This window comes from Miscanthus floridulus, chromosome 5 (assembly GCF_019320115.1).
Source record: "Miscanthus floridulus cultivar M001 chromosome 5, ASM1932011v1, whole genome shotgun sequence".
Taxonomy (NCBI): Eukaryota; Viridiplantae; Streptophyta; class Magnoliopsida; order Poales; family Poaceae; genus Miscanthus; species Miscanthus floridulus.
The window spans coordinates 16,316,736-16,332,574 of NC_089584.1; the positions used below are offsets into that span (position 1 = coordinate 16,316,736).

Here is a 15,839-nt window from a genome sequence, read left to right on the forward strand (position 1 = left end):
AGAAGCCAACCGTATGTCAGGCGGCTTGCAATTGCAGGAGTTGGACGGAAATTGATGAGCGGAAAGGGATCGGCACGACTCTGGTTACCGCGCAATGCGATACAATGATCCACCAGCCAGCGGGCGGCTCGGCGGTGTGGCATCGGGCCGGTGGCCTCGCCCTCGAATCGTCCCTCGAGCAAGCAATTGCTATGCAAGGAAATATCTAGCCGAGTAGTTTATCTCATTCAAATGTTCCCATAGCCTCGCTTCCGGCTGAACACGCAGGTTCAAATAAGATTCAGCAAATCACAGGGCAACACGGTAAATAAAACTCGATGACGATCAAATGGCACCTGGATGACAGCATTTCATACCGACAAACTACACCAATCCGGTGCTATGAACTGTACATACAGATCATGCAGTCGATCGGTGAATGTTACAAGGTCAGCCATTTTGTGAGCACCGGCCATAATAATAGTAAACAAAGAAAAGAGTGAAAACAACTGTACATTAGGCACAAGGGGAGCAGCAGGGCCAGTGCGCCACAGAACACGAATGGTGGCAAGCCTGCAGAATCTACACCACCTGGAAGAGAGAAACGGTCACAGACGAAAACAAAGCAGGTAGTAGGATACAGCATCGAGCGCAATAATTAGCAAAAAAGAGCTTGCGGTTGTAACCTTGGTTGAGGTAACACTTCCGTTATCACCGGAGAGGATCAACACCAAGTTGCACTACAGTTCCCACAAAATGCACATCCACAAGATCCTGACAAAGCAGACGACAAATCAACAATAAACCATGTATCACGATGCGACGTGAAATTTGTGCACAGCTCAAAATGTGTGGGGGAGCATTCAGTGGAGAGAACCATGTGCTGTGGTTGCACTTCAACTCTTCAATACAGCATGCCAGAGATTGGACACTAATGAATAACCATTCTGACTAATGGTAGTTTGTGGCTGGGTGATCTGACAGCAGTTTATTTGCTCCATTGGATCTAATACACATGATAAGATCATTCCATCTGTTCTTTCCATATTTAATGATTTAAGACCTGTATAATAAGCCTACTAAGAGAAGCAAATAGTGACCACATAACCTGGGGAAAATATGCCTATTGCTGCCCAACTACATCTTTTTGGCAGGCAAACTAACCATTACAAGTTTGAAGTTTGTGAACAACGAACATAAAGAACAAAGGGGGTACTGGGGATAAAAAAAAGATGCCAATCTTTCCGTATGCTAGAACCAAACAAGTCATATAAATAATCCAAACCTTTGAACATTGTTCCTTGGAAAATGGACTCAATCATAAAAGCTGATGGTCGTTTGCCGAAGAACTTCAGAAGTTCGGTCAAGGCTATGAGATGCCACCTATCACACAAAAAAGGACATGTATCTCATTTATAATCAAGGTGCAAATTCCAAATAACATCAAGTCAGGAAGTGAGCCTCGCTCAACTGGTTGGGTGGGAGGTGTGGTCGTGCACCCAACCACCCAGGTTCAAGTCCTCTCTCGGCTTGAATTTGGGTGCCCATTTTCTTAATGAAAAAACGCCTAGTTCCTCCTAAGTTGGGTCTCGTTTTTTTTCCTAATAAAACATCAAGTCGAGAAAGCATAGAGGAAAGGGTGTGGACTGATTACCAGATACGTCAGGGCTGTGTATCTTTCTTGACTTAGATATAAAGGCTTTCCTCTCTGCATTTCATGATCCTGCATCCAAAGTTCCAAACATCCCAAAAGGTAAAGAGCATAAGCTCACATTGTCATGAAAGAATGCCCACTTTCCTCAATGCACCGTTTCAATCGTAGGAGTTTCCCTTATTCTTGAGGTTAATATATATACGCGTGGTAGTGTATGACTAGATGCGAATGATAAGCCGTCACATCATCCATTGATGGTCATTCAGATGATTTGAAATCAATTTCACATTGTTATTGTTCTCGAGGAAAAATCAAACATCTAAAGATTTCACATATGGGACATTTTATTTCATGTTCATCATGTAAGCATGCATCTGATTTGGAGGCCAAATGAACTTCTGCTGTGTGGCGGAGAAGCTCACAAGTGGGTTCATCAGCAGGAGGTAAAATTTCAAGCGGAGAATGTAACAGCTATAAGTCCATATAAGAATAACAAAACATTAGAAAATTAAGCAATACCTCCTCTCCAAAAGCATCAAGGTATAGAGACGGCCAAAAGGCCAGACGAGCAGATCGCTGCAACAGGATTGTTGTTTTCTGCGCAGAAGACCATCAAAATTGAAGCATATTCACATAAGAAAGAACAGAGGCCATTATACTGGACAAAATAGTATCATGTGTAATAAGCTAGGGTGGTTCTTTGTTATTTGGGGTTTCTCATGCCCCTTTTCTTCTTAATATAAAAGATATGCAGCTCTCCTGCGTGTTCAAGGAAAAAAAAGTAATGAGCTAGTACGTACCCTCACTAGAAGAAATATGCCAATACCAGCACCACATTGCAATGCGTGATTCTGGCATTTTCCAGTCCTACAAACAAATAAAATTAGGGCAGGCGTTTGATAAATTATGGCACAACACAAGGTAATAGGAACTTTTACAAGCAAAGTTCTATCACCTGCAGCATGGTTTCCAACTAGGCGAACATAGTTGGCCACAAAGCAAACACAGTGCCGGTTCATCAGGCACTGAGCCACAATCAGGGCATTGCATCTTGACATATCTAGATGGAAAAATTATAAGTCATCAGTTCCAGGAAAAAAGGCAGAGCTCGCATAAAATCTCATCCCAGCTTAGAAGAACCAGACCAAACCTTTCTAGGAGAACCTGGTATACATCTGGTAGTTGCATCAGCCTAAATGGAACTGCAGGGGTAGAAAAGAGAGTGCCTCTATATTTACGGGGATTGTAATCTTCACAGAAATGTTGAGACCATTTTAAGGCCAGCATGTGTACAGATTCATCTTGGAGAATCAGATCCAGCGACTGAATCTGAAATAGGTCTTCCAATTCTCTTAATCCGTTCAGTTTCATTGCCAGTGAAGAACTGCCATCTTGTGTGCTATTACTCAAGTAAAGATGTGATCCTTCCCAAATATTGGAACCGTCATACAAGGGCGATGTGGCAGACGATCTTAGCAGCTCCCAAAGCAATGCACATCTCCGAAGATATGGATATGTTAATCTGCGGACCATGTCTTTTGGATGACAAGAGGGATCGATATATTTGGATACAAAATACTCTCTGGCAATATCATATCCTGACATTGTCTTGCAAACATCATTAAGAAGGCAGTCATTGAAGTTTGATTGATCGAAAGTTTCCTCCCCGTAGCATGTTATCAGGGCCTATATCAAAATCATGTAGCTGCAAGCTATAAATTGTTCTTGAGCAGGAGCACATGGAAAGCAACTATTCACATGCCTGAACCATGAACAGGCTTCAGACCCTCTTAACAACATCACTATTATTCATGCCTTACATATACTTTTCTATTTTCTCTTACTTTTGCCTTTTTGTTGATAGCTCATGTTGGGTTTTAGCTCTAGCCTACCCCAATGTGCTTGGGACTAAAAAGCTTTGCTGATGTTGAAACAAGCTAAGAATTAATACAACTAACATACAAACTGCAAACATAACGAGGAAGCAGTGCAAAACAGCATACCTGAATGGCACAAACAACATAGAACAGATGGACAAAAGGGATGAAGAATTCAGCAGATGACAGAAACTGAACAGGCAGACAGAAAAGTGCCGACATCAAAGAAGAAAATGGATCTTGAGCAAGAACTGGATCAGCACATTGTTTCCAAAATTGGATATCAGGGAAGAGGCCCCCCTCACTGGCTGGATCAACCATCGATGGCAAAGAGCCTGTTAAGGATGAAAACGTGAGAAGTGATAACAAAATAAACATTCCATAAGTGATCAGGAGACATGATCTCATGAGATACAGAATAATTCATGTTTCTTCCAGGATCCCCGATATGACATTTTGGCTTGTTCAGACCATTAAGACCAAATACTACAATCAAATGTAAGCATTTTATGATAAACACATTAGAACTAAGCAAAAAAAATGACTTTAGATTAGGCCACATCTACTTTCACATACAATATAATAGAGCCTTCTTGACAGGTACACAACCTACAAGACCTGGTATGCACCCTTTTGTTTTATTTTTCCTTTAATGAATGCCTAAGTCTTTATGAAAGTATCTTGAAACCTCTTTACCTAAGCAGCTAAGCATTTGTTTTACAAACATAAATTCAGAAGATGTCATGATGTAATAAAGTGTGGGATGCAAATTTAAAGGTTATAAGGTTTTATTGGATACTTCAAGCAAATGTACGTAAGCCTAGACCAGAATTCCTCGCTTTCCATGTTAAATCAACTCAAGGATCTTGGTTAGATAAAAATAAAAAACTAACAACCAACACCAATACAAAAAAAAGGAAATACAACATTAGGACTTTCATAAGGGAAAAATAGTATAACTATAATAAATAAGATAAGAACTGAAATAACTAAAAAGGTTCAGTTATATTGCCTGCTGTCCTGTATACAAATCAGCACAATAAAGCAAACAAGGCAATGGTAACACAAGCAAACAGAAACCTGTTAAATATGTTCTAAGAAACTGTTACAATTAACCAGCACAACACAAACAATTATGCCCAGTATAGTTTCAAAAAAAATATACATATGCCCAGTATGCCAATCAGCAAAAAAAAAAAAGGAAAGCAACAAGATAATAGTAACACTGCAAATAAGCAATTATAATCCGTTCTACAACAGAAATAGTAACAATTAAGAACCAATTTATCATTATAATCAGCTCAACAGAAACAATAACAATAGAGTACCAACATATTGCTCATAAGGTCACTTTATACTATATTAAAATCCCTGGAGTACAGTTGTTTTATAAAAAAATCATATTTTTTATCAAAGCCCCACTGAAAGAAATAGAAAGCTCATGATATTCATTTAGAAGTGGAAATAAGAAGGCACTCCAAAACGAGGGAAAATAGTATCTAGATGTAGGGAAATACATTAAACAAGGTAAAGGAAAAGGATGAGCTATACCTTTTTGCTTAGTGGCATTCAGAATGTCTTTATAACCCGAAATACAAGAGCAAATAGAACCTGCTAATAGTTGGATACCTTCAAACCTCAGAAGAACCTCAAGACGATTCAAATTCCGTGCAGAGTGAGCAGCATGGAACAAGAGGGACAATATGAACCCACTTGAAGAATTAAGTTCACCACGCAAAGATTCCAAGCAGGACTTCGATTCAGCAGAGTGGCTTGACATCCTACCACGAGAAGCGATTTCTGTAGATACCAGAGAGTATCTTAGTGTATCCCAGAGAAATAAGGATGGGTTGAGCCTCTTAGATGGTGAAAAACTGCTGTGACTGCGAGGATAGTAAAGCATAGCCAATCTTCGAATACAAGGATCAAGGGCTGGATTTGTAGTTTCATTAAGCTTCCCAGATATAGCTTTTAAAAACTTGCTTTCTCCAACGATTTTTCCAGCACTTTCAAGAAGAGATAGTGCACGAGGGAACTGTAAGCAATTTCTATTCACATCTGATGTAGGTGTAACAACTTGAGGTGTCAAGGTTTGAACAAATGGTCTCACCATCCTTGATGTTTTACCAGAGAAATCAGGTGATGCTGGAAGAATGGAATTTGCAAATCTGCGACATACTGGACAAAGCAATTCTCCCTGCAAAAAGAACTGTCTAAGCAAAGGATCAACAAAAACAAAAACAAAAAAGTCAACTTTATAAACACAAATATATACACATACCAGATCAGGATCAACTATATGACCACCTTCAAAACCAAGTCTCCGGACATATCTGTAAATAAACAAATGTGTAAGTTACTGCAAACAGATATACTCAAATCAACAGAAGTTTTGCAGCCAGTAATATGTATAATCATAAGTTATGTAGGCCTTCTAAATAGTAAGTTTCTGCTTTCCAGGTCACGAACACTAAATAGGTATCCTATTAGAGTGTCATAAATAAAGAAGTCCACCATATACCATATTTACAATTTTGCCATCAAACAAGTCGATTTCATTCCATGCCATAATGACTTCAGTTTTTTATTTAAAAAAAAACATGGCATCTGGCAACGGCATGTTGAGAAAAAATTTTAGAATAAAGATGCTGAAGTGAAACCTGACTAGATTAATTGTAAATCGTGAAACCAGGACTTATCTGATGGCAAACAATCAATTATACCACACAAATTAAATGAATCATCTAAAGGTTATAAATTGACCATTTTGTGAACTTGTACTCCTATAACTAAAAGATTTTCATTGAAATGTAACACCTAACCAAAAGGCGCAATGTAACATACCTATTTCCTAACTAGTAGAAGTGTAGAACTAGTTACAGTTACAAAAAGGGTATGTTATGGGGGGTGGTCCAGCAAACCTTTGTTTCAAGGAGAACAGATATCGATCATGACATTCTTGATGCACGGCATGTCCACAAGAAGATATATGGATGCCATCACAATCAACAGGACCAAATCTGTTTCTTGTAGTTACAGAGGCAGAAGATTTTGAGGCTACATCATACAGAGAAGAATGGCGGTGTTTTGCTGAAAGGCAACTAACATATGTTCCCAGCACTGAACGCTTGGGCCTTCTAGTTCTCTTGGTATCAACTGTGATGTTTGAAGTATTTGATGGCAACATTTGGTCACTATCCTGAATATGTGCATTGCTGGATCCAAATAGATCATTTAAAATAGAACTGTAAATGTCAGCCTCAATTGCCTCAAGCGAGACATTTTCATCTGCATTGCTGTTGCTATGCCCAGTTGGGAAAGATGATATATATCTAATCAGTGGATGTTGCTCATTAGAAAAATCAAGAAATGCATCAACTTCCATGTTGTCTATATCAAATGTTGGCTCTACTGTTGTATCATTGACAAGTTCCTCAGAAGTTGAAGAACCAGAGACTGAGGAATCGGTTGAGTCTTCCCTTTTGACTGATACAGTCTTGTTTACTTGAGCTGGATTTTCCCAGGATGGATTACCCATCTCAACAAAGGTTGCAAGCCGAGATTTCTAAATTATAGAACACACATGAAAGATTATTCTATGGTACTTTACATATATATCAGCATAACAAAAAGAAAAATAAGTAGAATTAACATGTGTTTTAAATATAGGTCAGAAAACATCATATCATACACCAAAATACTGCAGAAAGAACAATCACTACTTTAAGAACCTATGAGGCATCACAAGATAAGCAAGATGTTGTCAAGTCAACAGTGATTACCTGAAGAAGGATTAAGTAGCAGAGAGGGCTTTTGGAATCTGAGTCCCGGCACAGAGAGCAAACTGGTAGTGACTCCTCAGACACAACTCCAGTTGAACTGGACACATCTGTCTCCAACATAGTCACGTCATGCCCCTCGTTTTCTGATGACTTCATACTTTCAGCAAACTTGGACTGCTCTGCCCTCATTTTCGCCTGAATAAATATGGTACAACAGAACAAAATTGTGCTTAGTGTAAGTTAAGAGAGGCCAAAAGTCAACAAGTTTTTTTTAGGAAAGTCAGCAAGTAGCTTCAGAACCTAAGAATGAGCCAAGTGCAGAGTTTAGGCATTAGATGGCTGAAAAACCAAATAAACATCTAACTAGGGAAACCACAGAACTAGAACCTTGTAAATTAAAATAAAGTGATAATGTTATGTATTTTTCGTAAGCCCATCTACAAAGATCTCACAATTAACTAAGGCTAGAATTTGAGACAAGTCAAAAGGATAATTAAAGTATTATACTATGTGAATTTTGCAAATAAAGATCTTACCATAATTGCAGCTTGGTGTTGGCGTGCTTTTGCTTTCTTTTCCATGAAATCTGAAGAAGATCCTAGGCTTTCTTTGGTACTGGTATGATCAGGTGTAGAAGGCACTATATGCGGTGCCATTTGTCTCAATGTAACCATGCACTCCTTACTTAACTTGGCAAACTTCTTTAATAAGATTTCAATGAGAGATGGGATATTACAGTACTTGGATCCAGAAAAGGTGGCATCATTCTCTTCTTTGTATTTGTGCATTAACGAGACAAGCAGAGTTAACATGCTTTCTTTCTTTACTTTGTCAGACACTGGGGAAACTAGTTCAGTGGAGTAAGTCAAGATGGGGAAAGCCTCTTCTGCAGATGACAGAACCACCCATGATTCATCATCATGCTGCACCACGTCCATGCCATACTGACCAGCATGTATCTGTCTTTCAGTTTCACATATATCGAGTGCCAACCAAAGCAGATGCAAACCCGTCACAAGAACATTATCAGGGGCACGTGATGCCGATGATGCATCACTGTAAACAGCATAAAAAAGAACGGCACGGACAATCTGAAGGACAGCCTTCGAGGTTGCAATGTTAGAAATACTTCTGAGGGGGTTAAAAACATGAGTCCACCGAGGTAGCTGAGCATTAAGGGCAGAAATTTTGCAGAAACGGTAATATCTCTCCTCGGCAATTTGCAATTCCCTAGAATTCCAGCGGGGGTGATACAAGTCTAATTCCTTCCAGCATGATTTGCGAAGTACATACTTACCCTGTGATAATGTTTTATGTTAATCCTCCATTTTTGGATTATTTTCAGAAACATGTTATAGAAATTGAAGGACAGTACCTGCTTCATGCCAGATGGATTAGAATAAGCTGCCAGCGAATCCAAAACATTTTGAAGTTGGTCACTTGACGCAAGATCGAGAGGAAGATACTTAACAATTTGGCTATGAGTGGCGTCTCCAATAGCTAACTTATAAATCAGTTCTCTCCTCAAGTTGTCTGCTGTGGAAAGCCCACAAAAACGACGTTCTTTAACCAATTGTATAAGAAAAGTCAGCATTTCTTGCATTAGAACTGACTCGAACCTGAAAACAAGATATTATCAGAACATAAATGTGGCATAACATAAATCTTCAGTTTTAAGAAAATGTAAGTAAATGATTAGTCTATGGACTAAGACAAAAAAGCAAGCAAGGACACTGTTTCCTTAGACCTTGTTATGATGTCATGAATTACGGAGACCAAATTGAATAACAAAGACCTCGTCAACACCTTAGATAATTTTGAATTTGAATACAACTAAATGCTATCTCCATTCTTTCATGGATAAAGATTTTTTTTAGGGGCCAGTTAGTTTTCCAGCAAGCTAGCCTCACCTAGCGTGGCTGGGCAAGCCAAACCTCACCAGCCCGAGGTAAGCTTGCCAACATGGAACCCAAGGTAAAGCTTGCTGAGAATCCAAACGCCTTGCTTGTTCCAAGTTCTAGCTCAGCAAGATAACACAGTGCCTGGCAAAGATATGTTTTTGACTAATAGTTTCCCTAACATAATGCTAATTGATACTAATAAAGTTATACTTTTTGTTAACACAATATTCATGTAGCATAGCATACCGTGATGATCTTAAACGACTAACTAATTTTAGTAAGTTTGATGGCACAGATTCCAGGACTTCATACAAAAAGGAAAGGGAGTGACTGCCATCAATGGACCTATAATTTTGGGATTTCACGGAAACAAGTGCGGCTCGTTTATAACAGATTGAGTACATGGTATCCTACTTTCCCGCTAACCAGGTTTTGGAGACACTAAAAGTTTCTCGTGTACTCCGTCCTAATTGTTTTAGCCTCACGCACAGAGACCAAGGAGGGCCAGAGAATCGCTAAAATTCATTTAATCGCTGTTGTTTACTTAACTCACCAATGGCTGTTCAGTTTCCCGAAATAACCACGCGCTAACACAGACGAAAGTCTCCTGCTCGACTCCTGGCCCCGCATGCCTCTCTCCCAGACTCCAAATTGCACCGGCCACACGACATCAAAACCGGCCAACGCGTACAGCTCCAATTGCATCTCCCGCACAATTGATCAGTTTTGCAACGGCTCTAAAATCTACCGCGATCGATGAAAATTAAGAAGCCTCGCTCTCGGACTCGTGTCCTGGTGATCGTCTTCTTCGTCGCATGAATCTGGTGCCCAGTTCAATACACGAACGAGCTCATCCTCAGCGACAGCGGTGAATCGCTGGTTATCCATGGCTTGCAGCAGCGCGTTTGCACGGAGGAGCGACACAGCGGCACAGCAGCGCAGTGAAGGGACGCGGCGTCACAACGGCCCGGGAGCACGGCAGCAAGGCGGAGCCTGCAGGCCACGGCTTTGTTGTTGCTCTGCGTCTGTGGATTAGTAGAATGACAAACGGAGCAGACAATGGATCCCTATAAGAGGATAACAGGAGGACGGTGCAGTAATGAACCCGCACCCGCAGTATATACGAGGTGTCGCATGCCCGCGAGACCGAGAAAAGACGGGAGGACCACCTAATATGATGAATACTTTTGAAAGAATCCAATTTGCTCAGACGACATGGACTTTTGAACGGAGGGATTAACAAAAATTTATCCTAGTTTCCTACCAACCAGCTTCTGGAGAAAATAAAACATTCTGAGCATCCCAGCGCCACGTTAAATTTCTTCACGGAGCACATATACTTCAAATTTGAAAATGGAAGCATTGAAGTAAAGACTTCAAACCAAACCATTCTCTGACAACATACCAAGTTGAGTATCAAGTTCCAAAATGGCAGAAACAAATGAAATGGTTGTGATTGTTCCTTTTTCGTGTTGACAGAAAATCTACTGACAGAAGGAACACTTACTAGCGCCCAAAGACAGAACAAGCAATACATGGCCACAAAAGATGTGAAGATGCAAGGCAGATGGAATGAATTGTGGTAACTTTTGTCACCATCATACTTTACTTAGTACTCCCTCCGTCCGTAAAATAGTGCATTCTAAAAAATTTAAGACAACTTAAGGGAACACTCAAATGACACATGTATCCATGGATTATTCCAATTAAGGAGTTTCTCCTCAAATTATGGTTTCCTTTTTCACAAATTTTGCCAAATCTATACATAGCCATTACATAGAATGCATTATATTTCAGTACAAATTTTAGAAGTCACAATGCACTATATTTCAGGACGGAGGAGTCAGTAGTGATGGAAACAGTAAGTGACCACAACAAACCATAAATACTATACATGGAAGGTAATGCCATAAATTGAAGAAAAAATACAAAGCAGAAACAGAAACAGACAAGCAGCTTTCGGCTTACTCGTTTTGCTCTGCAAGTCCCAAATCCGTATAACTGGACAAACCAAATCGCTCTTGAATTGTCCGCACAAAGAACTCTGGAGAAGATAGGGCAGCACAGCATTGAAGCAGAAACAGATCTGACTCCAAACCTTGTTCAATCCTGAAAATGGGGCCAACAAGATAACTTCAGCACTATTATTTGAACATTGAATTGAAATGAAGTCTAATATTTGAACATTGAAACATCAGGTCTGATATTTGAACATTGAATTGACATGAGATCATTATGGAATTACCATTGCACAGAGCGGTACCACTCAGCACTCAGGATAGCTGCATCACCGTTCTTGCGCCACATTCCAGCTCGCACTTGTGCGCAAAATACTCTCACTCTCAGTGGATGCTCCATAACAATTGAAGCAAACCCATAGGGCTCGCAACCTCTAAGTATCTGAGAAAAGAACTCATTGGATTGCACATCTGAATGTCCATCCTCTCCAAAACATTTCTTCATTGCCTTCCGCAATAGTAACGAAAGCATACGGTGCAAAGGGATATGGAAGGATGTTTCTTGTGAACTGACATCAAAGACAACATGAGGCCATTCTCTTGTATTGAGTATTCCTAGTTCCTCGATTCTTGAATCTGGATGAGCATACAAAATGCTACCATCAGTCAGAGTATAAGTAACGGCATCCTCAGGGTGCAACTGTACATCTGTAGTGTTGCTGCTGTCATGCATCTTCCCTTTGCCTGTACTGTTACTAACCGGAGACATCCCTTCTTGGTCAATCTGCATCCGGTTGCCTTGACCTTGAACAGGAGAACTAGATGCCTCATAATAATCTGCAGTACAATCTGTTTGTGATCCTTCATTTATCTTGATGCCTCTTGAACTGTTTCCCTTAAGAGAACTCAACGGGTCTTCAAGCGAAGCCATAAAATTGTGAGAATCACTGCTGCTAGCATCAAGGGATGACAGTTTGCTCCTCAGAGCTATATCATTTTCCAGCCAGAGCCAACTTTCAATAGCTTTCAGGCATTGAATAATTAACCAGGCAGCAGGTGATGGCAATCCACAGCACAAAGAGCTGTCTCTGCTGCTTAAATTGGATACAGAACTCTCCTGGGAGACCCTCCCAACTTTTGCATGCCGCTGATTTTCAGCATTTTCCACCCCTTTTATCGCAGTGGAGCAAACTGTCACATCAGTTGATTCATGTTGATCAGGAGGAGAAAATGATCCCCTCATCATAAGATTCTGGACAATTCCAAGATAGTTCCCCAGCACAAACGGCGCAGATAGATGCTCATTCTCATCTTCAGCATGAATACTTGTCACTCTCTTCTGAGGATCCATTCCTTGCACAAGTGATAAGAGCTTAATCCATGACCTAGTTAGATCAGGCCTCTCATAAGCAACATGCTTAGAAACCTCTTCATGACTCAACACATAGCGTGTATCACCCAGTAATCGGATAGAAGCAGCAAATAAATTCCCCCATTTGTTTGTCTGCAAATAACAAAGTGAAAAAGGGTATAAGAAAGTAAAGTTGCACTCTACAAGTCACAATGCATTAAGTTGACAGATAAAATGACAGTGTAGTCAATCTGTCTTATTATGAATATTTTTCCAACCCAATGCCACATCTCAAAACAGAAACCAACAAGGGTCTGGTCCTCAAATGTTTATGATTCATCCAATTAATTCATTCCCAGTTATCTGAGTGGCTATGCTATTTATTAAGCTAGAAATAAGCACGACAGATGCATAACTAAAATAATCTTTAGTCAGCCTAAAATTTACAAACAACTCAGAATATGCCAACATACCAGAAGCTGGTTCACATGAGCATTAAATTCTTTGAGCCATAAAAAACAGAAACAAAAGCATACCTGTAAACGACCATCCTCACCGATGCAAGAGAGAAACAGATCTGTCAAGCATCCAAGGAGGACACCCAACAAATCAACCTCGCGCACAAACCTTGGAGTCAATGTAGGCACAGTGAATATTTGCACAGAAAAAGTTGTCATCAGTGGATAGTCTTCCAGTAGTGAATCATTACAGCCTTTAATAACTTCCTCAAATGTGATAGGGTAGTAGCGTATGAAAACCTTGGCAAACTCATACTTAAAAGCAGGGTCAATGATAAGCTTCAATAGAAACTCGTGCAATTTTCTGGCAACCTTCTTGTCAAGAAACCTGTCTGACCTTATTAATGCATCTAACATATCAGGGAACTCACGGATCCTTAGGGACAGAAAACTAAGAAGGTTTTCACTGCGTGTGCAGAACTCAAGCAGCATGCTAGAGATAGAAGTTGTCAACTCTTCAGCAATCCTCTTGCACGAGCTACTATCAGCACCCTTTGCATGGGGTGGTTCCAGCAGGCATAGCGCCTCCTTCCAGAACTGCAAGAGGACATCCAGAACAGGTCCTACAGGACGCGCAAGCTCCTCTGGAAGAGGCTTGATCTGCTCAGCCCCCTTGTGCTTTGAGCAGAAGCCCTCACGCTTCCAAGCAGTTGCATCTCCACAGTCACAACATCCACCCCCTGTGTACATGATAGAGTAATCATGATCCTTGTGATTGCCATTCTGGAAGCACGGGACACAAATTGCACATGTGGGGTCACTCTCGCAAGTCCGGCAGCGATAAGCAACATCATTGTTCCCCCAAACAGACCCACAGACAGCACGCTCCCCTGCATTGGAACGCTCCAGGTCATCAAGCATCGCTCCTGGTTCATTTTTGAACATCAACCATTGCAGCCAAGACAAACTCTCACTGTATGCATCTCCATTCATGCTGCTGTTTGCGTCCTTCTTTGAGGCCTTCCAGGCCTCTGAAATGTCAGTACCTGCTGACAAGATGTGCCTCACAATATCAGGTATCTGCTCCTTGTGCTCCTCCACATACCGGACTAGGCCTTCTTGGTGCTCTTGCAGCTGTTCTTCAGGTACTCCATAGAGAATGAGCTTCTGCAAGGAGAGGGCAATGTTGTGCATCAGCAAATTTCTAAAAAGCCCTGATGAATAGTTTAAATTAATTATGAAGCGAAGCTCATATCATTGCAACCATATAGCAGATTCTGTTCAACATAGTTAAAGAAGACGCCTAGTTCTGAAGAATCTCTCATCCTTATCTTATAAATCAAAAGAAAAAAATTGGCAAATTCTTATATGAAGTAGTATAAGAAGGAATATAACACCAAAGTGGCATCTGTAAGTCCAGCAACATTATTGATTCCAATTCCGCGCCCCTAGCATGAAAAAACAGTACCTACCCCCCAAACTCCCTCCGCCGCTAGTTTCTATCACAGCAAACACACATTCATCACGCCAGCAAAGCGAATGGCAACAGGCAAGGCAAGCAACCAACTGACAGCAACAAGTCCCGCGGCCCATGAACCGCAAAAAATAAAAATAAAAATAAAAAATAAATAAAATTCCCAATCCCAAATCACCCGCCGCCACGGGACCAAAATACCAAAGCAGCACACGGCCGGCAACCACATCGGCGCTACGCCAGACCGGCACGGGGTCGCGGGGAAGAAGGATCACGGGTAGACACTTTGGCCAGCGAGGAGAACGCAGCGCACCTGCTCGATACGCTGCTGCGGCGACAACTCCGGCGGCGGCGCGGCGGCCGCCCCCTCGCCGGCGTCGATCCCGGCCATGGCGCGCAGCCAGTGGGCGCAGCTCCAGTGGCCCGATCGCCCGCCCCCGCGCCCCAGCCTCGCCGAATCAGCCGACCGAGCGAGCCGCGAAATCCGCCTCCGCCCGCCAAAACCACCACCGGAAATCACACGGCGCGGCGCAGATCCCGCGGCGCTAACCCCCACACGGAGGCCTCGAGCAGTTCGGCAATCTCCTCTTCCGGCGATCTCTCGAGGGGCGAGCAGACCAGAGGAAGAAATCCTCAACCCTAACCAGAACGGGGTTCGGGTTGTTCTCTCTTCTTCTTTTTTGTCCTTTTTTTATGGTGGTGTTGCCCTCGGACCCCTTTTTGCGTGATGGGGTGGAGCAGGATAATGGCGAATGGCATCTCCGTGGCGGAATGGCGAATCGAGGGTTCGAGGCGAGGGCGAGGAGGTTAGTTCGGTCGCTGAGCAGTGGGTCCAGCAGGTGGTGTGATACGGCTTCGGCCTTGTTTAGTTCGCGAAATTTGGATTTTGGGGCTACTGTAGCACCTTCGTTTTTATTTGGCAAATAGTGTCCAAACATTGACTAATTAGGCTTAAAACGTTCGTCTCGCAATTTCCCACCAAACTGTGCAATTAGTTTTTCTTTTCGTCTACATTTAATGCTCCATGCACGGGCCGCAAACATTCGATGTGACAGATACTGTAGCAACTTCGTTTGGTGCGTGGTCACACTGCAGGTGGGACCCACCGCCCATGTCCTCTGGGCATCTTCGAGGGCATTTCTAAATCTCAGTATTTAAATTATCATTTGTAGAGTCATTTATATAAAAGTCGGGTTCTATATCTTTTCACTCTCCAATAATTTTTCTATTTCTCATATGCACTCTAGAGACTCGTTCTCGTCTTCTATTTTTTTTTGCTAGCAAAAAATCTAGAATAGAAGATGGTTATATTTACATGACCATTTAGAAATGCGATAGATGGTAGTTTTTCACTAAAAACGTTATTCCTCCTATTTATGAAGGATATGAAAAGTCTCTTGAGATG

The 15,839-nt window shown here is 41.5% G+C and overlaps 1 protein-coding gene across 1 annotated transcript; it reads right to left on the reverse strand.

The window, feature by feature from the left end:
* Positions 1-304: 304 nt before the first annotated feature.
* Positions 305-15,203, reverse strand: LOC136449589 (E3 ubiquitin-protein ligase PRT6-like). The gene is made up of 19 exons (XM_066449647.1): positions 14,748-15,203; positions 13,039-14,127; positions 11,439-12,655; positions 11,162-11,302; positions 8,668-8,911; positions 7,829-8,590; positions 7,293-7,487; positions 6,432-7,075; positions 5,792-5,843; positions 5,062-5,707; positions 3,637-3,845; positions 2,784-3,319; positions 2,589-2,693; positions 2,434-2,500; positions 2,153-2,230; positions 1,634-1,702; positions 1,265-1,362; positions 666-753; positions 305-570 (listed from the first exon to the last, which is right to left on the reverse strand). Exons 1-17 carry the CDS (start codon positions 14,823-14,825, stop codon positions 1,294-1,296), a joined length of 6,201 nt encoding a protein of 2,066 aa, XP_066305744.1. The 5' UTR covers positions 14,826-15,203; the 3' UTR covers positions 305-570; positions 666-753; positions 1,265-1,293.
* Between the last annotated feature and the right edge of the window lie 636 nt (positions 15,204-15,839).

What these genes read in the sequence shown, in the direction of transcription:
- LOC136449589 (XM_066449647.1), bottom strand. Translation starts at nt 14,825, where the DNA reads ATGGCCGGGATCGACGCCGGCGAGGGGGCGGCCGCCGCGCCGCCGCCG. An exon ending in GAATGCCACTAAGCAAAAAG is followed by an intron (nt 3,846 to 5,061) that starts GTATAGCTCATC and finishes CATCCTTAACAG; the next exon opens with GCTCTTTGCCATCGATGGTT. An exon ending in TACCAGGTTCTCCTAGAAAG is followed by an intron (nt 2,694 to 2,783) that starts GTTTGGTCTGGT and finishes TTTTCCATCTAG; the next exon opens with ATATGTCAAGATGCAATGCC.